The sequence below is a fragment of the Peromyscus californicus genome, unplaced genomic scaffold, assembly GCF_007827085.1.
Source record: "Peromyscus californicus insignis strain IS unplaced genomic scaffold, ASM782708v3 Scaffold_7__1_contigs__length_154581171, whole genome shotgun sequence".
NCBI classification, from domain to species: Eukaryota; Metazoa; Chordata; class Mammalia; order Rodentia; family Cricetidae; genus Peromyscus; species Peromyscus californicus.
Window position 1 is genome coordinate 67,612,147 of NW_026294595.1, and position 23,368 is coordinate 67,635,514.

At 41.4% G+C, this 23,368-nt stretch overlaps 1 protein-coding gene across 3 annotated transcripts in view; it reads left to right on the forward strand.

Annotated features, from left to right (window-relative positions):
* The window catches only part of Ambra1 (autophagy and beclin 1 regulator 1), a 208,358-nt gene that overhangs the window by 91,282 nt on the left and 93,708 nt on the right, over nucleotides 1-23,368 (forward strand). For 2 of the 3 annotated variants that reach the window (XM_052722471.1, XM_052722472.1), the window contains 3 exons: nucleotides 2,081-2,260; nucleotides 16,531-16,611; nucleotides 17,360-17,460. In XM_052722471.1, coding sequence (XP_052578431.1) covers nucleotides 2,081-2,260; nucleotides 16,531-16,611; nucleotides 17,360-17,460 — 362 coding nt within the window. The remainder of the gene's footprint in view (nucleotides 1-2,080; nucleotides 2,261-16,530; nucleotides 16,612-17,359; nucleotides 17,461-23,368) is intronic. The other variant, XM_052722473.1, reaches the window with a different exon arrangement.

Here is a 23,368-nt window from a genome sequence, read left to right on the forward strand (position 1 = left end):
AAGCACTGACTTCTGTCCAAATTTTAGAGTTCAGTGATTGAATGCTTGACAACAGGTACCCAAATGAGTAATGAAAATACCATGAGTTGAGGCTTTGGGGAATAGTTGATGTTTTCTGATTATTTTGGTCTAGCTTCTGCTTCTGTGTATCCCATGCCCACCTACTGTACAAAGGTAATTTGGATTCAGCATGCTCAATGTAGCATATTATTTTAAACCAGAAACTTTTTAGTTTTTTAGTTCCAGTGGTTACCAGCCAATTCCTTAGGAATTCCATTTGCTAACTGGCCTGGGGACAGCCTTGATGACAGCCTTAGGTCCCATTGAAGTTGACGTCAAGACCTCTTTTGGCTTAGGAAGGTAGAATTCCTGAGAATAGAGTATCAAAGGTGCTGAAAGTCAGGCTGCAAGATGTTTGCAGTTTTGTGGGAGTGACTCTCCTACTAATATAAATTGCCCAACTGGCCTCCAATTTACAATCCCAGCCATAGTTCCAGCAATAAATATTTTCTATCATTTAGCTACAGCTATTCTCAAATCAGTTTCTTAACATTCTCAGAAAAAAAAAAAACCCAGAACACACTTTTCTCATTTTAATATCCTAACTTCATAAAAAAAATAAAAACTCCCAGGTTTGTGGTTTATGGCTTTTTTCCCCTTAAATACAGAAGTATATACTGTACACACACACACACACACTCTTTCTATAACCCTTTTTCTACCTTAAAATTTTATTTTAGAAGAGTTTCCTTATGAGTAGATGGAGATAATTGTTAAACACACACACACACACACACACACTTTTAACTTTTGAGACAGAGTCTCATAGCTCAGGCTAGCCTCAAACTCGTGTAGCTGAGATTGACCTTGAACTCCTGATCCATCGGCCTCTAGCTTCCTCATCCTGAGATTGTAGGCATATGTGACTGTACCCAGCCAATTTATTCTTTTTAATGGCCTCACAGTGTTCCTCTGTATGGATATAATTTATTTAATCTGTTTCTGGGCTTCTGGGTTGTTTCCCAGGTTTGCCCGAATGATAGCAGTATTGCAAACGACCTTTCTCATGTATACATTTGTATTTTATATTTCTGTGGGGTATAATTTCCTAGTGGACTTGCATCATTGTGTGTTCCTCAGATTTTAAGTCTTGCAGATAGATGGCTTAGAAATCACTTAACATTATCATATAAGACACTTTTCTGTTGTTCTATCATGTTCTCAGTTTGTAACCTCAAATTATAGAACAGTATTGTAAAGATGGAGGAAAACTTTAAGAAGAGGAAGGAATGTGTAGAAAATTGTGTGATATATTAGAAATTGTTAGAGAGCTTTAAGACAAGTCCTTGGATTCAATTAGAATCTAGCAAGGGAGATGTAGCCTCCACTGCTGTAATTCTAGGAATGGGAAATTCTTTTTTCTTCTAGGTTTTTCTGTTCTACCAAGTACACGATGACTCTCAATCCCTGTCCTGAATACTTTTCTGTGCACAAATACCTATGATTAATCTGTGAGGAAGGGAGATACCAGTTTAAAAGATGATTGTAAGGAGCTAGGTGAAAGGTAGAGCTGTGTGTGTTTGAAGAAGGAAGTCCTGGTAAAGAGGATACCCGTGGGGGTCTTTATTAATCATCTAATTGTTATCATCTTCTGACCTGTTTTCTCATCTGTAAAATGACCAGACTTGATTACTAAGGTCTCTTTCATTTCTTAAATTTTGTGTATGGATGAGGAGCAACGAAGAGCTATTTAAGGACACCCTGAAAAGCTAAGCCAGGTTCATAAAACTTAAGAGAGAAGAAGGGCCCAGTGCTAAGCCTCTTGGGAAGGGGTCACACTTGATCAGAAGAGAACTGATTACACTGCCTATTTGCCTTATCTCAGAACAGAAGCTTTGGGGGTAGTCTGGTACACATGTTCTGCAGCACAAACCTCCTGGTGAGTTAAATGGCCTGTATTTTTCATGTATCCGGAGTTTGTCTCAGCAGGGAGATGCCATGGGAGAGCTGGCTTTGCTGTCTTTCACAGTATTCCCCCAATTAGTGCTAGTTTGTGTTTGTCCATCTCTGTCTCTCTCAGATTATCTCCTGCTGCATACTACGCCCAGAGGATGATCCAGTATCTCTCACGGAGAGACAGTATTCGCCAGCGCTCCATGCGCTACCAACAGAATCGCCTTCGTTCTTCCTCCTCCTCCTCTTCCTCAGACAACCAGGGTCCGTCAGTAGAGGGAGCCGACTTGGAATTTGAGGACTTTGAGTAAGTATATTCTCAGTTTGCTTCTTTCCTCTTCCTCCCGTCTGAGAGTGCTTCCAAGTTGGCCACTGCTTTTGTAGCAGTGGTAAGCATTCTTGCTTGCAACTCCTAAGTTATTATTTATGAGTAGCAAGCAGAGATAAGGAGCGGAGGGCTCAAATGCCCAGAGCGCTCCTGTTTCTGGCAGTTGCCTTGCTGAACCATCAGAGCCTTGGGGAAAAGACAGCCCATTGAGCCCCAGGCCTGAGTGGGAAAGGAGGACTGCTGCTCTCCTGGCCACGTTTGTATCTCCTTGTGGCATGTATGATGGAAATGCTTCTCTTGGGCTGTCTTCACAGGATAGAAGGAAGTTGGAGACTTATTCCCTTAACTGCAATAGATGTGAAGATTAAGTCTCATTTTAAATATCTGATTTCTTTAAAGCGAATCTTCTGTCTCAGTAACCTGAATAAACTAATTCCTTGAGGTCTAACTCTCTTGCCTCAACTTTTTTTCCTATTCCAGGCCCCACCAATAACCCTTTGACTGTCACCTGTCAGATTACTGTAATGGGTTGAGGAGTAGCTGCTTTATGCTGCTGCCACCCCCTCTCCCATGGCAACCACAGCTGCAGTTGAGGCCACTGCCTCTTCCTCCTTTTTTTCTTTCTTTTCTTTGTTGTTGCTATTGTTGTGGAATGGGATGGGGATGAGGCCAGAGGAGCAAGATCGGCCCCAAGCTCCAGAGTCCATGCTTTCCAACCCTACTGCTGAATTTTGCCTCTCAGACATTCTATTCCTGACCTTCTAACCATTTGTTGTGCTGCCAGCCTGAAACTTGAGTTTTTCTGGCTTGTATCAAATTAGACATTTGGCTTTTGTTTTGATTTTTTGTATTCTGCCATTCTTTAACATGCAAAAGGAAAAGAAGCATATTCCTCTCCTTTTTCTGATGCCATTATTGGAATATGACAGTCTCTTCTGCCCTTCTTGACATGCCTTAGTAGATCTGGGATCTTATGAGCTCTTACCTCTCCCTAACCATCTCCCTCTTGTCAGCTACATGGTTAGATCCCCAGAAGCTATCTTGTAATAGAACTGTAGGGTATGTTTGATCTCTTCGCCAGAAAGAACTAAGATAAAGTGGAACAACCATTGTTCTGGCTTGCCTTCCTGATGCTTTTGGTGAACACACAAACATTTGAATCCTGGGGAACAAAAGGAAGAACATAGAATGGTCTGAAAAAGATTTAAATGTTCGATAAATGCAAGGGTAGCCTGAAAGGTGTGTGGTGGTCCTATGTCAACAGTCACTGAAGAAGGGCCTAGTACCTCTCTGACCCCCTGCCTGCCCTTTTCTCTGTCTGTCCTCCTGGGTAAGATGACTGCATAATAACAGTGAAAGGAGCCAGACAGATGCCTATAATGACATACGTTTTCCTGGAGTTGTAATAGTTTTTCTGGCACCAGGGTCCATTTAGGGTAGCAGTTTAAACAGACATGCCAATGGGCTTTGGATATAATTCACCTGCTTAACATGTGAGGTCTTGTGTTGGATTCCCCAGTACTGTAAACATACACACACACACACACACACACACACACACACACACACACACACACACACACACACCACTGTGTATGTATGTGGAGGAGGAGGAGAGAGGAGAGAGAGAGAAACACATATACTGTGTTTGCAGTGCTGTGAAAAACCTGGGTGACTTGTGCTCTGGGAGTCAGGATTCTGGCTTGCCTAGCCTCTTTCCATACATGCTTAGAAGTCTAAAGTATCTGTTAACTAGTGGTGTGATGTAGGGATCATGTCTTTTCAGCTGTACTCTGCCTCGTGACTTGTCCTTCACAATGGAGTTCTGGGTTAGTTTAAAATGTTCTGTTCTCATTTTACCTTCCCTTTCTTCTGGTGCCACCTCCTCTCTCTCCCCTTCCTTCCCCCTCGATTTTCCTCTGTCAGACTGCCTTCTGTGTGTGCTCCCCCAGCCCACCTGTGCTCTAATCATCTCCCTGGGCTTCAGCATGACCTCGTTTTACATTGTCGTCTTTACCTTTCTTCATCAGCTAACAGTGTTTTTTTCCTAGTTGTCTTTATTAGCCTTGGGCTGATTTCCCTAATGCCCCACTCATAAGTCTTTCCCCAGATGTTTGACTTTTGGAGGAAGGTAGTTCTGGTGCAAACCATAATCTTGGTCTTGTAGCAGCTAAGGATCAGTTACCTTAATATTAGAGTAGCCCAGGTTTTGTAGTGAGAGAGGTTGATACTGACTTGCCGTTTGTTTCTTTTTCTAGCTCCTCTCTCTTCCTCCTGGTCCTGTAAGCTGAGTGCTGGTTGTAGTTGCTCCTTTTAATCTCTAGTGCCCGGAAGAGGAGAAAGTGAGATTAGGAATGTAGTAGCCTGTTCTAATTTATGTGCCATAATCCTATTCCTTAGCTTTGATAACTAGAAAGGTTAATTAATTTTATCTTATGTGTATGGGTGTTTTGCCTGCATTTATGTCTGTACACCACTGTGTGTCTGGTGCCCGAAGAGACCAGACAAGGCTGTCAGATCTCCTGGAACTGGAGTTACAGACAGTTGTAAACTGCCATGTAGGTGCTTAGAACTGAACCTTAGTCTTCTGGAAGAGCAACAAGTGCTCTTAACTTCTGGGCTATCTCTCCAGCCCTTAGAAAAGGTGTGTGTGTGTGTGTGTGTGTGTGTGTGTGTGTGTGTGTGTGTGTGTAGGGGGATTATATAGTCATAATTTATAGTTATTTTATTTTTTTTGGTTTTTCAAGACAGGGTTTCTCTATGTAGCTTTGCGCCTCTCCTGGAACTCACTTGGTAGCCCAGGCTGGCCTCGAACTCACAGAGATCCGCCTGGCTCTGCCTCCCGAGTGCTGGGATTAAAGGCGTGCACCACCACTGCCCGGCTACTATAGTTATTTTAATACAGAGGAGCAGGTAAGGTTTATGTGATCTGGAATCTGCCTAACAGGACACCACCATTAAGAGGCACTCTTCTATTGTGTTTCCATATCTTCTCAGCACATCACAGTCATGCCTGTGAGGCTTTACATAGGCTTCTCCACTCTCCCTTTTTCTAAGTCATAGATCCATTTTATTGTTCTTGAACAGTTTTTGCCCAGGTGCAAAAAGTTCCCAGAAAACCAGATCATGTTTTCTTTGGTTCTCTTTCATCATCAATTGAATAAAAGGTATCAGTGTTTATAGTATGTATGCCAAAGTGGCAACTTCATATCTTTATCTATATCTGTATCTGTATCTGTATATGTACCAATTGCTGAAGTAGCCATACTTTATGTACAAATGTAAATTGTTAACATATGTTTTTTACATGTAGATAATAGATTTTAAATTTTTGTGTAATCTTTATAATGACCAAACAATAGGATTAATAACTCAATCTTATCTGATGTTCTCTGACTGAGGATATTACCATATGAGAGATGTCTAAGATTAGAGAACAGGAATCAGTATATTTATTGTCTTCAGCTATAAAGTCCTTTTACAGTGATGTACAATCATATTTGGGCCCTTTCATGCAGTTAGTTATTGTGGAAGAACACCTTTCAGATTTATCTTGAGGGAGGATGCCCTTGGAAGTTGGTCAGGTTAAATTTTCTATTCTTTTGTAGTCTGGATTGGTGACCATCTCCCTAGGCAAGCATTTTCTCCTGCCATTCATCTCTGTCTGTGGTAAGGATTGAAATGGCAGGATCCCAGTGTTTATCAAAATGTACAAACAGGACATCCAGAAACCTGCTGTCAGCAGGTCTCTTCTGAAGCCCTCAGCCAGCAGTCTTTGCATAAAAAGGTTCACAAGCAGGGTAAAGGTGTGTCTGCCCATTGACATTATTGTCTGCCTGTGTTGGAGCCCAGACCACTTACTTGAATGTAGATATCATATAAGCATAGCAAAACTCTTATTTTAATTTTTACCTTCCCTTTAGATAAGAGGGCAGGTGGCTCTTACAAAAAACCCAAAAAAAGTGCTAAGTTCTTCAAAAGAAATAATATGTGTGTTTATGACAGTTCTATTCTAGTTAGTCTTTATTTTTTAATTAAAAAATTATTATTAGAAAGAAAGAGAGGGTCTGGGACTTACTTGTTGGCACACACCTTTAATCCCAGTGCTTGGGATGCAGAGGCAGGCAGATCTCTTTGAGTTCAAGGCCATCCTGGTATATGTACCACGTTCTAGGACAGCCAAGACTACATAGAGACCTTGTCTCAAAAAACAACTAAAAAGGTTCTTTAAGAAAGAAAGAAGGAACAGGGTGATGGTGGCACATGCCTTTAATCTCAGCACTTAGGAGGCAGAGACAGGTGGATCTCTGTGAGTTCCAGGCCAGGCTGGTCTACAGAGTGAGTTCCAGGACAGCCAGGCTTACACAGAGAAGCCCTGTCTTGAAAAACCACAAGAGAGGGGAGGGTGGGAGATGGAAGCAGTGCTCTTCTTTATCTCCTTCCACTGTGGGATCTGGGAATCAAAGTCATCGTCAGGCTTTTGTGGCAAACACTTTTATATGCTGAACTATCTCAGTGACCCTTAATTCTCGCTAGTCTTGTTCCTTTCTTTCTTTTATCTGTTACTCTAATTATGATTCTAGAATCTTTCCCAGCTCATGTCCCTGTCCTTCCTGCCTCTTTCTGTGGCTGCTTTGCAATCTGAGGCAAAGGATAGATACCCTGAGCCAATACTTGCTAATGACAGAGAGAACTAGAGATGCTTCAGATTAGATCAGCCACAAATACTTCCTCCAAGCATATAGCCACTGGTAATTATATTCAGCATCTTACGATTGTTGCTGGCATGGAAGAAAATAAACCCTTCTTTTATTCATGGTTTTGACACTGGGCTGTATTGGGATTTTTGCTTTGGAAAAATCTCAATGAGAATCTTAGTCTTTCTGTTTAAGATGGAGTCTTCAGGTTAGTTAAAAATTGATTTCTCTCCTGCTGTCCCTCCCTTCCTTCCTTTTTTCCTTTTAGGGTGGGGTGGTAGTAGTAGTAGGAATTGAACCTAGGACCTCTTGCTTGCTAGGCAAGCCACCTGATCTTGAATGGCTCCTTTGTTATTATTTTCAGACAATCTCACTGTGTAGCTCAGGCTAGCCTGTAACTCTTGATTATCCTGCTGCAGCCTCCTGAGTACTGGGATTATAGGTGTTTATACCACCATGCTAATTTTTTTTTTAAGATTTATTTATTTATTATATACACAGAAGAGGGCGCCAGATCTCATTACAGATGGTTGTGAGCCACCATGTGGGTGCTGGGAATTGAACTCAGGACCTCTGGAAGAGTAGTCGGTGCTCTTAACCTCTGAGTCATCTCTCCAGCCCCCCAAATTATTTTTTTAATAAATACTTTTAAAAGATTTATTTATTTTGTTTTATTCATAAACATGTTTAGCCTGCGTGTGTGTGTGTGTGTGTGTGTGTGTGTGTGTGTGTGTGTGTGTGTGTGTGTGTGTGTGTGTGTGCCACATTTGTGCCTGGTGTCTTAGGAGGTCAGAAGAGGCCCTGGAGTTACAGGAAGTTAAGAGCTGCCATGTTCGTGCTTGGAATTAAACCCAGGTCTTAATGCAAGGGCAACAAATACTCTTTAACTTTGAACCAACTCTCCAGCCCTATTTTGTTTTAAGATAGGGTCTTGATATATTTCTGAGGCTGCTCTCCAACTCTTGAGCTTATGTAATGTCCCCACCCAAGCTTAGTAGCTGAGACTGCAAGCGTGTGTACTACCTCACCTGCCTGAGCTTTCTTTGTATGGTCTCCTTGCAAGGATGTCCTCAACAGGTCTTCTTGTGTTTGGTATAGCTGAGGAGAGTCCCAAAGGCTATCACTCTGACATCTTACTGGACATAGCATAGGAAAAGTTGTCGATCTCTAGTTTACAATTTACTATTCTTCCTCTGCTCTTTTGATATGACTGAGATTTAGTTCAGCCTGTGGCAAAGGAAATATGTTAAAAACCAGATAAGTAAAGCTCCTTCAGGTGATTATCCTGAGTGAGACTCCTACATTTACTTCAAGTCCTAACTAGAAATTCCCGGAAGGAAGCCACATATCATAGTATACTTGCTCATGCTTTCTCTTCTGAGCTAGGAAGTTCCAAGATTTCTGTAGGAGTCTTTGACTTATCTCTAATAACAAATACTTAAGTTGTATCCAAGAACGAAAAGGCAGCATTTGCCATCTGAAATCTTCAGAGAGAGATAGCTGCATCATTTTGAAAAGGAGTTAGTTGTCTTTGTTTCTTCCGTTCACAAACTTTAGAAGTGCAAGAGAAACAGCACCATAAAGATGGTGGCACACGCCTTTAATCCCAGCACTCAGGAGGTGGAGATAGGTGAATCTCTGTGAGTTCGAGGCCAGCCTGGTATACTGAGCAAGCTCCAGGGCAGCCAGGGCTACAGGGAGAAACCCCATCTTGAAAAACAAAAACAACCACCACCACCACAACAACCAAAAAAAAAAAAAACAAAAAACAAAACAAAAAAAAAAACCACTTAAAAAAACCCAAACAGATGTTGTTCTCTTTGCAGGCTGCTGGGCAAATGCTCTGCCACGATGCCATCCCTAGCCAGACCTCAGTCTTAGAAATCGGGTCTTTCTGCAGTTACACTAGGATTGGGGAAACAAAACAAATAGATGCATAGTTGTTTTGACAGTTGAATTTCCTTGATAGATGTGACGAGATCAATCACTCTAAAGTTCAAATCCATGTAAAAAGATGAGCCCTGAGAGTCAGAGAAGTGCAAATATTAGAGTCTTATGTGTCTTGCAAGAAGATGAGCTTCATCCTGTTAAGAGGGGGACATTAAAACATTTCAGTTACAGAATAAAATTGTCAGAATTTTATATACTAAGTTTGTGAAAAGGGGCTGGAGAGATAGCTCAGCAGTTAAGAGCACTGGCTGATCTTCCAGAGGACCCTTCCAGAACCAACATGGTAGTTCACAACTGTTTAAAACTCCAGTTCAAGGTGATCCAGTGCCCTTTCTGGCCTCTCTGGGATAGCATGCCATATGCACATACATACATGTAGGCAAAACACTGATACACATATACATAAAGTAAAAAAATATGTGAAAAGATTGACTTTAATACTTTCATTATAGTTTTAGGACAGCTTTGCAATAAGAAAGGACAGGTTTTGGAGAAATGGGAGACTCTGTGGTTTGAGCTTGGTTTTGAAGACTGAACAGGACTATTTTTTTACTTGTTTTTAAGTTATGTGGGGGTAGGTGGTGGGGTGAGGAAGAATTGCATCTCACTGCATGGATGTATTGGTTCTCACCTCGACTTGACTTGACACAGGGTCTGTTTTGTTCCCTGTTGCATGACCAGCTTAGATGACTCTTGACTTGTGACAGTTCTCTTATCTCTGCCTATTTCTCTAGAGGGGATTGCTGAGATTACAGACAGGTCACCATTATGTCTAGTTTTTACATGGGTTTTGGGGGTCCAGACTCAGGTTGTAGGCTTCCACAGCAGTACTTTACCCACCGAGCCATCTTCCTAGCCCCTGGATTTTGAAAGATGAATCTGTGAGGAAAATGGCCTAGGCAAGGATATGCTAGATAAAGGGAATAACAAGCAAAAGCTCAGAAACAGATTTGCAGGGTTTATTCAGAAGCCTGAATAGATCTCTAATTAAAGGTGTGCAGTGTTACTGATATGAGAAAGATCAGAAAACTGAGAACTATAAAAGGGCTTGCAATGTCTGGCAGAAAGTTTGAATTTTATGCTTATCAAAGGCAGCCATTACTAATCATGTGCTTTAGGAAGCTAACTCTGACAGCCCTGGTTAATGTGATGTAATGTGACCAATCAACTGATGCAAAAGAACCAGTTCAGGCTGCTGCTGCTGGTGGTGGTGGTGGTGGTGGTGGTGGTGGTGGCGGCGGCGGCGGCGGCGGCGGCGGCGGCGGCGGCGCACTCCTTTGATCTCAGCACTCAGGAGGCAGAGGCAGGTGGATCTCTGTGAGTTCAAGGCCAGCCTGGACTACAGAGCGAGATCCAGGACAGCCAGAACTGTTATATAGAGAAACCTTGTTTCAGAAAACAAAACAAAACCAGAAAAAGAATCAGTTCAGTAGTGATGAGTATAGCATAAGTGAAGATATTTTGAGCATTGGATTTTAAGTATTTGCTGTTAAAGTCCTTAATGTTTTCTTCATAGATGCCTTTTTTTTTTTTTTTAAGAAAACAAAACCAGGGTCTTAGTATATAGTATCACCTGGAAGTCATTATGTAGCTCAGGTGGGCCTTGAACTCACAGTGATCCATCTGCTTCTGCCTGCGGCATGCTGGGATTAAAGATGTTTACCACCATCCCTAGCTAGATGTCAGTTTTTTGTTGTTATTATTTGAGATTGAATTTTTGTATGTTGTTGAGACTGGACCTGAACTTCCAGGCTCAGATGATCCTCCGGCCTCAGTTCCTCAAGTAGGGGCACTACAAATGTAGGTCACTATGTAAGCCTCATTAATGTTTTCCAAGACTGAGGCCTATTCGTGGATATCCTTGGGAAGATGGCCATCTCATTTACTTCTCCAAATAAAATGCTTCCTCAGTCTTACTGTTACTGTAGACAATTTTGAAGTAAGTTTTTGTAACTTAAAAACTGACCCTTAGAACAGCATTGCTTAGAATTAGAATCTCTTATCATTACCTCTTAGCTCTGTTGTCTGGGTTCTAGTCTTGGTTGAACCTGTGCTGTGGAGAGCTTGGAACATCTAACTGGGAAGTTTGAACTTTGTGTGGATTGGGGGCAGCCATTATTTGGTGTTCAGACAGCCAACTCTAAGAAGCCTTGGCTAAGGGAGTCTGCTTTGACAAAGTGTACTGATGCAGAAGAACCTGTTTGGGAGCAAGTCCTGTTCCCCAGGTTCTGCAGGTCCTGATGTCTGATGGCAAAGGAAATCGGACAGCACTGACACCTCTTTTAGCCTGAAGATTCTTGGATCTCTCTTAGTGTTAACTGCCTTAGAAGGTTTTCCTTCATACTCAGCAAAGAGAAAGTAATGAAATTCTTAGGAAGTAAGGAGACCTCCTGAAGAGGGGGAGGAGAAGGCTATCTGGTACTTGGTGAAGCCTCAATATATTTATAAAATAGCTACCTTCAAGAAAAAAAAAAAAAAAAAAAAGCCGGGCGGTGGTGGCACACGCCTTTAATCCCAGCACTCGGGAGGCAGAGGCAGGCGGATCTTTGTGAGTTCGAGGCCAGCCTGGTCTACAGAGCGAGATCCAGGAACGGCGCAAAGCTACACAGAGAAACCCTGTCTCGAAAAACAAGAAAAAAAAAAAGCTACCTATATAAATACTACTTCTTTACCAAGGATTATGACCCATTCCTTAGAAATGTGTAACATTGCTTGGCAGCTTGAGCAATCCTACTCTCCCTGAGCAAATGAAGTACATATGAATATTTTTCTTAGATAATGGAGGAGAAGAAATGAAGAGAAGGAAAGTAGAATATATCTACTGTGTGCCTGGACTGAAAATGGGAAAATACAAAAGGAACAAATTTCAACAGCTAGGAGGTATAAGGAAGAAGACGTTACCACTTAGATTTATATGTTTGTTTTATCAGAAAATGCACAATATGAATATAAATTGGTATAATGTAGGCAAATGAAATTAGGAGGTATAATAAGGGAGGACAAGAATTTGTAGATGATAATTATCTCATATTAGTATTCCTTGGAGAAAAATTAAGGCTCTGCTGTAATGGGAGACCTACATTGTTAGGTTCCTTACAAGGGATGTCAGCTGGGACAAAATTTGAAACCCTATGTAAGTGCAATCCCTGGAAATAGAGACGTCTCAGTTTCTAATAGCAGCTAGGAAGAAAAGGACTTGGCCAAGATCAGTGTGCCATTCAGAAACAGGAGTTCAAACTAGGCCTTTATTGTCTGGAGAGGAGTAGAAGCAGAAGTAAGGAAAACATGGTATTTGCTTTTAGACAAGTTACCAAAATCAACTGGACTGTCAGCAAGACAATGGCCTTTTGAGCTTTTTGATGCAAGAGATTCATTCCTCAAAGCTCATGTCAGACCTGTTTGTCACCGAGGAACAATGACAACTTGACTGTCTGGTCAGGGCTCAGACAACAGTCAGTAGGTGTATTTTTCATTCCTTTAAGTTATGGCCTTTCTCTGAGGCTATTAATCCTGGACATTTAGCAGAACTGCCACCGTGTCTTTCAGTTGTATTGGAGATGCGTTGTCTTTCATGTAACACTTGTTTTAGAAGCTTGTTTGAAGGGTGTTTCTTTATAAAATCATTTGTAACAAAATTTTAGCCCCCCCTCCTCCAAATACCCCTTAGAGAGTTAATCAGAGATACTCAGAGTTCAACAACTGGGAAAGCCATTAATAATGCAGACAGTTTCTGTCCTGCTGGCTTAAAGGCAGCTTCTGGCTGTTCAAATTGATGAGGATTTCTCTGGTGTTCCCTTAAAAAGTACTCCTTCTTGGTAGAGAGACAGCGCTAACATATTTGCATACTCTTTTCTTCACTTCCTTTCCTTAAAAGGTTGTTAGCTATATCATGTGAGAGCCCAGTATTTAGCACTTGCCACTACTGTTAATGTTGACCTACTGTGGGTCTGCTCATCTGGCATCATATTTGGTCTCTTTTTGACTTTCTTCACTGCCTTCTAGCTCATGCAGCTTGCTTGCTGTCGACCTTGTGTTAGCAGTAAGTGAAAGGCAGGCTCCTACTCTTTGGAATATGACATTATTTTAAGTGCTTCTAATTCCCTTGGTCTTTTCCTGGAACTCTTATCATTATCTCTTTCCCCCAGATCTCCCATGCACTGAAATTTGTTTTCCCATCTCCAGTCATCTCCAAATCCCCTTCTTTATAAGCAATAAAGTCAGTTATTCTTTCCACCTCGAGTCTATTTAGAGCTGTGCCTTTGTGTGCTATACCAAAAGTTTTCCCTCCTCTTGTCACCCAATTTGGCTTTTGGACATTCTGATCATTGCTACCTTGACACATTCTTCCTTTCAAGATTTTTCCTGGTTAGTAAACATTTGAGTTGCTTGTCTATTATGCTGTTTTCTCTTAGAGGATTTTGCTTGTTTCTCCCTCAGACAACATCTCATTTGTGTGTTCCTCACGTTTCATATTTCCCTAATTGTTCTGGTTCTTGTCCTGTCATTTTTCTGTTGTTAGAGTCCTAACACTCTGAGTTCAGAGGCTTATCTGCATGTTATTGAGATGCCATTTAGCTCCTGCGTACCCACCCTTAGCCAAGATGCTAAGATGAAGACCAGCATAGACATCTCTGCTCATTTGTATGTTGTTTTTCTGTGGTGCCGTCCATTTGAGAGTTTGCTTGTCTCTGAGCCAGCTATTTCTAGTTAGTGATTGGGTCTCAGTGTGTAGCCCAGGCTGTCCTCAAACCTTTCAGCCCTCCTACTTCAGCCTCCTGAGTGCTAGGAGCACTATATGTGTGTCACTCTATCTTGTGTGACTTGATCTTATATATCATGTTTCAGTAATCACTAAACATTTTAAAGCTATTACCCTCTGTATTTTAGCCCCTTTCCCTTTTTCTTTAATTGGGGGTGTGTGTGTGTGTGTGTGTGTGTGTGTGTGTGTGTGTGTGTGTGTGTGTGTGTGTGTGTTGGCGCTTACACATTAAATTACTATTTTAGCCCCCTCTCATTTAAAATGAAAAAAAAATACTGTTTTTAGGTTTTAAAGCAGCAAAAAGAGGTTTGTGATATATATTGTAGGAGTCAAACTTGTCCCCATTCACCGTTGTCACTTGTCGTCCTGGGTCCTCTCACCAGGTTTGATGTTCTCTTAGAGTATTGGCACCTCCCCAGTACCGTGTAGTACCCTGCCCTTCCTCTCTGCTAATATCAGATTGTATTCCATGTTAGCAGAAGTGGGTGAATCTACAGACTTATAAAACATGTACAGCTCCACAAGGGGTTTCTAGGAAGAACAGCTCAGTCCAGAGCCGTGGGACAGAATCTGTACTCTAATGCTGCTTTCCAACTTTATTTTCAATCTTCCTGAGGCCTGGGGGCCTCTCTGTGCTCTTTATAGGACACTTTTAAACTTTAAAATGTTTTCTAACTCCTTTCATGAAAATTGGTTACATTCACTGATAAATGCACAATAATGAAAAGCTATCTATCATGACTTTAGTTGTACTTTTAAATTAATTAATATGTTAACTGATCACAGCCAAAATCATATATTTGAAATATGTTTGGTTTGAGAGCTATCTTATTTGTTTAACATTCAGTTTCTTTGTGTATGTGTGAAGAGCTCTACAATAATTGCATTTTATTGGTTAGCCACTTCTGATGTATTTGTGTATGTGCATGCATGCGTGCTGGGGGTGGACATGTGTATGGCTTTGGCTTGAAGTTGATGTTGACTATCTTCCTTGATTGTTCCTTCACTTTATTTCTTAAGGCAAGGTCTCTTGATGAACCCAGAGCTCCCCGATTTTGGCTATCCTAACGGGGTAGCCAGCTTTCCTTGGGGATCCCCTGTCTACCTCCTAGGATTACAAGCTGCTCCCCTGCCAGCCCAGCTTTCATATGAGTTCTGGGAATCAGAACTCCAGTTCTGATTCTTAAATGGCAAACTTTATATCCAGTGAGCCATCTTTCTAGAACCCCATCCCTCTTATAAATTGTTTTTTACCCCTACCTTCCTTTTTACTCCCCATGTAATCTTATATCTTCCTCCTGATCTTTTCTTTTATCCCCAGAGTTTCAAGTCAACAAAATACAATATCTTACGAAAACCGTAGTGTATCTGTTCTTTAGGGGGAAACCCAAATGCTGACTTCTAATGGATCAGCTTCCAATTGCCTTGGTATTGATTGTTCTTAATGCTCAGAAGCACATTCTACCTAACACAAACCTTTAAAGGCTTTTGTTTCTGGCTGGTACAGCTCCCAGTGGGCCACTTATAAGCCAAAGTGTTCCTTTAACTTTGGTTCCAGGGCCAGTTTGAAGATTATCTGATTGATCTGAAGGTAATCCAAAGAGAGAATTCAGATGTCCCAAATCAGGCTCTCAGAGGTTCATTTATTTCCTGGAGTTGTTTAAGCAGCTAATTAACTGCTCCGTCCAGCCAGTGCCCTTTGGCTTATTGTTTCTTTGATGTGTTGGAATCTTTAGCCACGTGAAATTTCTTCCCTCTTTTCTTGTAGAAAGCAGTGAAATACAGTGGAAAGAGCCCAAGGTTTAAGTTGGCTCTTCCTTGAATCCTCAACCATGTTCTTGCCTGTGACCTTGGATTTGCCTGTCTGATTCTTAGTTTCCTTACGTAAAATCAGACTACTAATACCTCATGGGATAGCTGGAGAGATTTAAGTAGGATGACATTAACAACATTTGAACTAACTTAGCAGGTACAATAATCTATAATAAAAAATACCTTTTTAAAAAAAAACTCAAATGACTTGGTTTAGAAGTGCCATTTTGTAATATTTTTCATCATTGTCGATTTTTCAATTTTTCAAAGAAGGAACTAAGGATTTTTTTTTCTTATTCCTGTCTTTCTGCCTGCTTGCCCTTTTGGTGATACTAAGGAATGAGCCAGACAGGCAAGGACTGTGCCACTGAGCTACATCTCTAGCTCCCCAACCTCAGTCTCTATCAGTCTCTCTTTCTGCCAAGGGGCTCTAATGAAGAAAAAGACATTCTTGGACCAGATGTGGTAGCACATGCCTTTAGTCCCGGTACTCTGGAGGCAGAGACAGTTGTCTGTGAGTTTGAGACCAACCTGGTCTACAGAGCAAGTTCCATGACAGCCAAGACATAGAGCAACCCTGTCTGATAATTAAAGAAAAGAAAAAGACATTTTTTAAAAAAGATTTATTTATTTATTATGCATACAGTGTTCTGTCTGTATATGCGTCTGCATGCCAGAAGAGGGCACCTGATCTCATTATAGATGGTTGTGAGCTACCATGTGGTTGCTGAGAATTGAACTCAGGACCTCTGAAAGAGTAGTCAGTGCTCTTAACCTCTGAGCCATCTCTCCAACCTGAAAAAGATATTCTTATATAACCTTTCCAGATCCCTAGACATTTGGCTTCACTTTCAGATACTCCAGGGTCCAAAGAGCATATTGACTCAAGAAAATCCTTTCAGAGCTGGCTTGAGGGTACCTTTGGGCACCTCTCCTGAGTGTTGTTTAGTTTGCAGATGCTTATGTTTGGTAGAAGGTGAGTGATTCTGCTTTAGTCATTGTCTTATGTGTAGTCTCTCTGTTTTCTCCAGGGACAATGGTGACAGATCTAGGCACCGAGCTCCCCGCAATGCCCGGATGTCTGCACCTTCACTTGGACGCTTTGTCCCAAGGTAAGAACTGGGTTGTAAGCATAGAGGGATCCTTGATAAAAGCCTAGGATTTCATTTTTGTTTGGTTTAATTTGGTTTTTCAGTTCTGGAACTAGAACCAGGGCCTTGGCAGATGCTAGAGAAGCATTCTGTCACTGAGACCCACCACCCAGACCTTTAGACTTTAGTTTAACCTCTGGTTTTGGATTGTCCATATATGAAATTGTTTCCTAATAAGTCTGTATTCTAGTCCTGCCACCTAAACATTTGATGGGAGGTAATAACAGTGCATAGAAATATGGCACCAAGAGCATACAGATCAAAGGTAAAAGTGGAAGAGTCTTCCTATGTAGCTCTAGCTGGTCTGCAACTCAGTTATGTAGACCAAGTAGGCCTCTGCCTGTGAGTGCTGGAGTTAAGGGTGTGTACCACCCCACCTGGCTAGTTTTACTTTAGAAAAAAGAGCAGTAAGGAGTTACAAACTTTGAAAAGGACAAATCCTGTGGATTTTTTTACACCTTTTGAGCTTTCATGGATTTTTAGCTTAGTGTATCCTTTAGGCTATATTATGTTACAATTTATGTTCTGGGGCCCAGTCTGGCCTTGAACTTGCAATCCTCCTGCCTTAGCCTACCATCCATGTGTTAGGATTATAGTTGTATACCTTTATGCCCAGCCTTACTTGGCTGATGATTTTGAGACTCTGTGGCATCTCCTTTGTTGTTTGGTAGTCTTTAGTTGGCTTTTCACATGTGGTTCCTTCTTACAGGCGTTTTTTGCTGCCTGAGTACTTGCCTTATGCTGGGATTTTTCATGAACGTGGACAGCCTGGCTTGGCTACTCACTCTTCTGTTAACAGGGTCCTGGCAGGTAAGGAAACATTTCTTTGGATTTTGAAATTGACAGGAAGCTAAAACTTCTTCCTTTTTCCCCAGTATTGATATGATAGTCTCTTAGCATCTGTCTGAACGTCTGTTGGGTCCTATATGCAGTTTCTTACTTCCAGGCAAGAATCAGTAGGAATGAGAAGCTGTTTCTCTTGCCTAGTTCTACTTACTTCAGGCCTTTTTGTAGAAAAAGAAAAAAAGAAAAAAAAAGGGGCGGGGAGGAAGGAACACATTTAAAACCATTTGTGTCTTAATATACATAATTAAATCATGGCTATGCTTTATTTGAATGATAAAGGTATCTTGTTCATGGTTCAGTTGGTGAGATACTCATGAGCTCGATCCTGTGATTTTGATTAAGAGCTTAATGCACACCTCTCCACCCCTTTGCTTCTGCCAGCACATGAGGAAGGAGGAGGGAGAGACTGGTGGAGCCAGCTCAGCACGCCACATGGGAGGAAAGTAGGCTGGGCAGAACTGCTGAGGGGGTGATGATGAATGAATTCCTTAAGTGACCCATGCTTTGGGGCTCTGAGACATGATGTCACCAGGTTCTGGGACATGTATGCAGCTACTTCGGGACAGTCTCCAGAAAAAGGAACAAAGCAGAAATCTGGTTTTTATGATGAAGGTTCTTTCCTCGCTACAGTCTTTGCCCCTTCCCATCACTCACTGCCAACTTATAAAATTATTTCTGAAAATATATAAAACTTCAGTTGTATTAGGCATATCTTGAAAGGGTCTTTAATTAGAAAAATTTAAATGTCATTGTGTTTTTTGAAAACCTGGACCATGTGATGGTTAAAGGTAGAAAGGCAGCTTGTGCGAAGATGGCGCTGCAGGGCTGTGAGAATGTTGCTTCTGTTAGCTTTGCTTTAGGCTTCCTTCCTCCCCTCCTCTCCTGCCCTCTCCTCCCTTCCTTCTTTTCTTTTCTTTTTTTTAAAATTTTTATTTATTTATTTTTTTTATGGAGTGTGGGCAACATAGTCTCACAATGTACCCCAGGCTTGGAATTTGCTATGTAGACCAGACTGGCCTCTGCCTCCCAAGTGCTGAGATCATAGGTATAAAAGCAGGCATCCCCAAATCCCGAAATTATAGGGAATTTTGTTTTGAGACACAGTTTCACTGTGTACTTTGGCTGGCTTAAAATTGACCATGGAAACCAGGCTTGCCTTGAACTCAGATCTGCCTGCCTCTGCCACATGAGGCTGGGATTAAAGGCCTGAGCCACCATGCTTTGTTTTAGAATTTTTAACAATGCTGCTGTGGCAGCTGGCAGGCCATGGAATCTAGCCCTTCCTAATTTAATACCCTTGACCTAACATGGAAGTCTAGAATCCCACAGTCCTCAGGAGTTTCTCTGCCAGACACTAGAACTTCATAGGCACTGTCTCTAGATAGCTGTTAGAAGAGGTCTGGTCCCAGTTGTTAAAGAGAGCGGATTTGTGCCTCTCCTTGCCTGACACTGCTGTGTGGCTTGGCTGAAGGTTTGTGAGAGATAACCACTTGCTGCCAAGCATTGATACCAAAGAGCTCCTCTGCCCTTGTCTTTGTTCCAGACATCTGCCTCTACCACTCCACATAGCACATCTTGCTCTTCTGCTGCCAGAAAAACCTCTCTTTCCTTGGCATTAAGCTTTTTTTTTTTTTAATTAACAGCTGTATAGTTTATTTCTTTTCTTCCTTTGCTCTAGTAATTCTGCACCTTTACTTTTCATTCCCTACTTTCTGACCAGTGTCCTGACACCTGCAGACCTGGTTGTCCTAACAGATGCCTTTGACAATGAGGGGCATGTTCTAGCATTTTATAGGTTATGTATAGGTATGACATCTACTGAGAAAATTTATCTCTCAAATGATTGTAAATGCCACCAGGAGGAGGAATCTAGACTTCTAGAACCTTATGCCTGAGTTAGCAATTGTTTCTATTCATCATTAATATTCATTTTCTTAATTGCAATGTTAGCGTGCCTATTGTGACTTCCCGTGAAGCTGTCATCATGTATAGATACTTGGATGTCCTTCTGTATTCTGTTAACAGCTGTGTCATTTTTTCTTTATCTTTCCTTTAGAAAATTGCAGCACTAATAGTAATAGCAACAAAAACCGAAGTGTGTATTACTTACTATGTACTAGGAAGCATTTTAAGTACTTTAGGAAAGTTTCATTCCAATCCTGCAGTAGTTCTGAGACAAGTGGTATTATATAATGAATGGTGGAGGGAACACTGGTGACTCTGGACAGGCCTTAGCCATAAAGCCAGAGGGTAGAGGAAGCAGGACTGAGCCCAGACAGTAGACTCTAAGACTTAGACTCCAAGCTACTTTCTTAGTCTGCTGCCCCATGGTTATTTAAAAAAGACAAAGCATCAACAGAATTCCTTTTCCAATACCTTAACACAGAAGACAGAAAGGTCTCCCAGAATCTTTCACTGCTCTTCCGAGTTTTTCCTATTCACTTTTTCTGTGTTAAATGGTGGTTCCTAGGCACGACCCTTTATATCTGAGTGGTGCTTGCTGAGGGAAGTCTTACTATGTAATAATAGCTTTTCTTTGAGCCTTCTTGTTCTCCTGGATATAGATGTTTTGCTTTTTATCAAACTTACTTGTGATCATGTAATTGAGGTGCTGTAATAATGGCTTTCAGAGTGCAAGAGAAATTGGTCTTTTAACAGTAAAACATTCCCAATTTTTCTGGAAAGGTACTTTCTCTTATATGATTGGAACAATATTGTGATGGTCTCAGAACAGTTACATTTGGCAAATATTTGTTCTGCACTTGTTTCAGTCCAGGCAGTGTGCTGGACTAGCAGGGTGAACAAAACAGACAGAATCCCCGCCCTCCTGTATCTTGAAATCTTAGTGATACATCATACCTTAAAGTGCTGCTCAGTTCTTGGTCCAAACATAAGTAGAACCTCTGTTTGTAGATGTCGAAGGACAAAGCAAGAATACCACTGCTGTTTTAGGAACTGTGACTAGTACTATAGGGGCAAGTGAGTCTCCAGTGGGCTCTCAGCAAATCTGTTCTGAAATGTCAGTAAAACTAGATTTGTGGAAAATTAAGATCCTTTCATCCACCAGAGTCTGGGAGTGATCCTAGACAAATGGAGCCATTGCACCAGAGTGCTCTTCTCTTTTGTCTTGGTGGAGTCTCCACAATTCTGTAGGTTCCTACTGGTCTCCAACTACCTACCAACCCAGGGCAGCACAGATTCTGGACCCATACTTAAAGAAATATACATACCCTCAAGTGCTATTGCATCTCTAACAGGTATATTGGGGGTGGGGTGCATGTAGCAGTCGAGAAAGCTCTCCCAGCTGACTTTTTAGCAGACAAGGACTGAAATGAAGTTAGCCACTGTCTCAGAGTAGTCCTTAGTACTTTCCCTTACACTGTCTCTGTAAATCATTGTTCCAACCCTGTGAAGTAGGTGTTAGTGTTAGCATTTCTACCCGGCAGGGAAGAAAACTGAAGCTCAGAGAAGTTACGTCACTTGCCCAGCATAATACTGTGAGAGACAGAGTTGAGAGATTAAAGCTGGTCTGCCTAACTCTCTTCTGTCTTCTAAGCCATTTTGCTTGAGTTCAAGTAGGGAACTCCAAAAGGTTCCTGATCTTGTAATAGTTTTTGACATGTTTGAGGCCTCAAAGAAGTGAAATGAGAAGTCCTGGCATTGGACAGCTTCCTGATAATTACTTGAAGAACAAAAATCTTCTGAAGATAGGGCCTGAGTAATGTAGGGTATGTTATCTGTCCTGCATAATCCTCTTGACTTTCATCCTAATGAGCATCTGTTCCTGGCAGATGTGAGCCTGATGTACTTAATCACTATTTTGATTAAAATCAATGGGAAGTGTCAGGTTCTTCTTGCTCTTACCCACAGGTCATTGGAATCTAGTCAGATGTCCTCGATTAGAGATGGCCTTGTGCCCAGTCATCTTTGTTTCTCCTTTGACACTTTACTCCATTGGTTCTCAGCCTGTGAGTCTCGACCCCTTTGGGTTTGTTGGACAGCCCTTTCAGAGGGGTCACCTAAGACCATCAGAGAACAGAGATATTTACATTATGATTTATAACAGTACCAAAATTACAGTTATGAAGTAGCAACAAAAATAATGTTATGGTTGGGGGGGTGGTCACCACAACATGGAAAAATTGTATTAAAGGGTTGCAGCATTAGAAAGTTCGAGAAACACTGGTTTAGTTGTTTAGGGGTGCATTTTTCTTTTTCCACATAACTTATGACTATATTTTCCTCTTTTAAAAAAAATCTCTAATTTTGGTGTGGCTTAAGAGTATACTTGGTATAATTTCAGTTATTTTAAATTTATTGTAACTTTTGCGGGGGCTTAGCATATGGGCTAGCCTAGCAAATGTGCTTGGTCAGAATGTGTATTCTGTTGGTGTTCGGTGAAGTGCAGATACTTGATTAATAGTGTTGATGTTTTGTGTATTCTTGTTGGTTGGGTCTGCCTGCCTTCCTTCCTTCCTTCCTTCTTGTTTTTTTGTTTTGTTTTGTTTTGGTTTGGTTTGGTTTGGTTTGGTTTGGTTTTTCGAGACAGGGTTTCTCCCTAGCTGTCCTGTATCTCGCTCTGTAGCCCAGGCTGGCCTCGAATTCACAGAGATCCACCTACCTTTGATTTCTGATTTTTAGGAATTATCCTAACTTGCCAACCTGATAGCGGCACGATTGTTTAGTCCAGCAGATTGCTTTGTCATTCATAGTGTGCCAGCTCTGCACTTGATTTATCAAATCTGGGGAAGATAGGTGATAATAAATACAGTTGGGTTATCTTGGTATTAAGTACAAGTAGAAATAAATACTGATTTTTGCATTATTTTTCTCTCTACTCTGTACCCCTCTGGGACCCTGTAGCCAGGCAAGTAAAGTGAGTAGCGCATTCCAACTCAATGTCAATTAAGGTGACTGTTTATAATCCCAGATAAATGGACAATTAGTGATGGTGATACTAACTAGTGCTGCTTTAATAATTAACCCAGTTACCTTTCCTTCTGCTCCAGTGATCAAAGTGAGCATGATAAAGGGCTGACTTGGTTACCTAGGAAATAGTAAATGTAGCACTCCTTGAGAACACAGTCCCAGCTGCTGGCCAGTACCAGGTGAAGCTTTTTGCTTATTTGGTATGCACAGCCGTTGGCATAGTTACGTACTCTCTCTCAGCCCATCTCCCTAGAGTCTTCTTAGAACACCAATGAGAGGCGTGCTTATTGAGAACCTGCCTTCAAATGTTGATGCTGCATTCCTTGTACTCCTTCAGACTTTTCTAGGGGAAAATATTGGGCTTTTCTAGGGAAGAATAAATTTTTCAGCCCCTTTAATATTTGAGACGTGGTTTTTCTGAGTTTTTTTCTTTTCCCACTGCTACTTTACCCCTGAGTCTTTTTTGTACTGTCATTTTGAAATACAGAGCACTTTATAAATGCTTATTGCTTAGCTGTTTCCAAGGCACTTTGGGTATTACAAGAGAATTAAATGCCCTCAGGGAGTTCACGGTTTAGTCAAGGAGTGACCTGGTTTGGTTTTCTGTGTTGTTTTTGAGGAGTTGGGTTTTGTTTTTTTGGTTTTTGGTTATTGTTGTTTGTTTGTTTGTTTGTTTTGGGCCCTGCCACTAGAAAACATAGTGATTCCCCTAGAATTTTTGCTGCCAATCCAGATAGATTAGCTAAGCTACAGCTCAGAGCTGAGCTGGTGTGGGTACTATATGACTTTTGGTATCATTTGAAAAAGCATGGATTGTGTCCCCAGTCATTGTTTGAGTGGGGCCTCATAGAAGGACAGCTGCCATTTGCAGAGTAAGTCTGTTCACAGGCGGGTTTGGGACCTGACTGTTGTAACTAAATATTCATTCTGTGTCTTCTAGCAG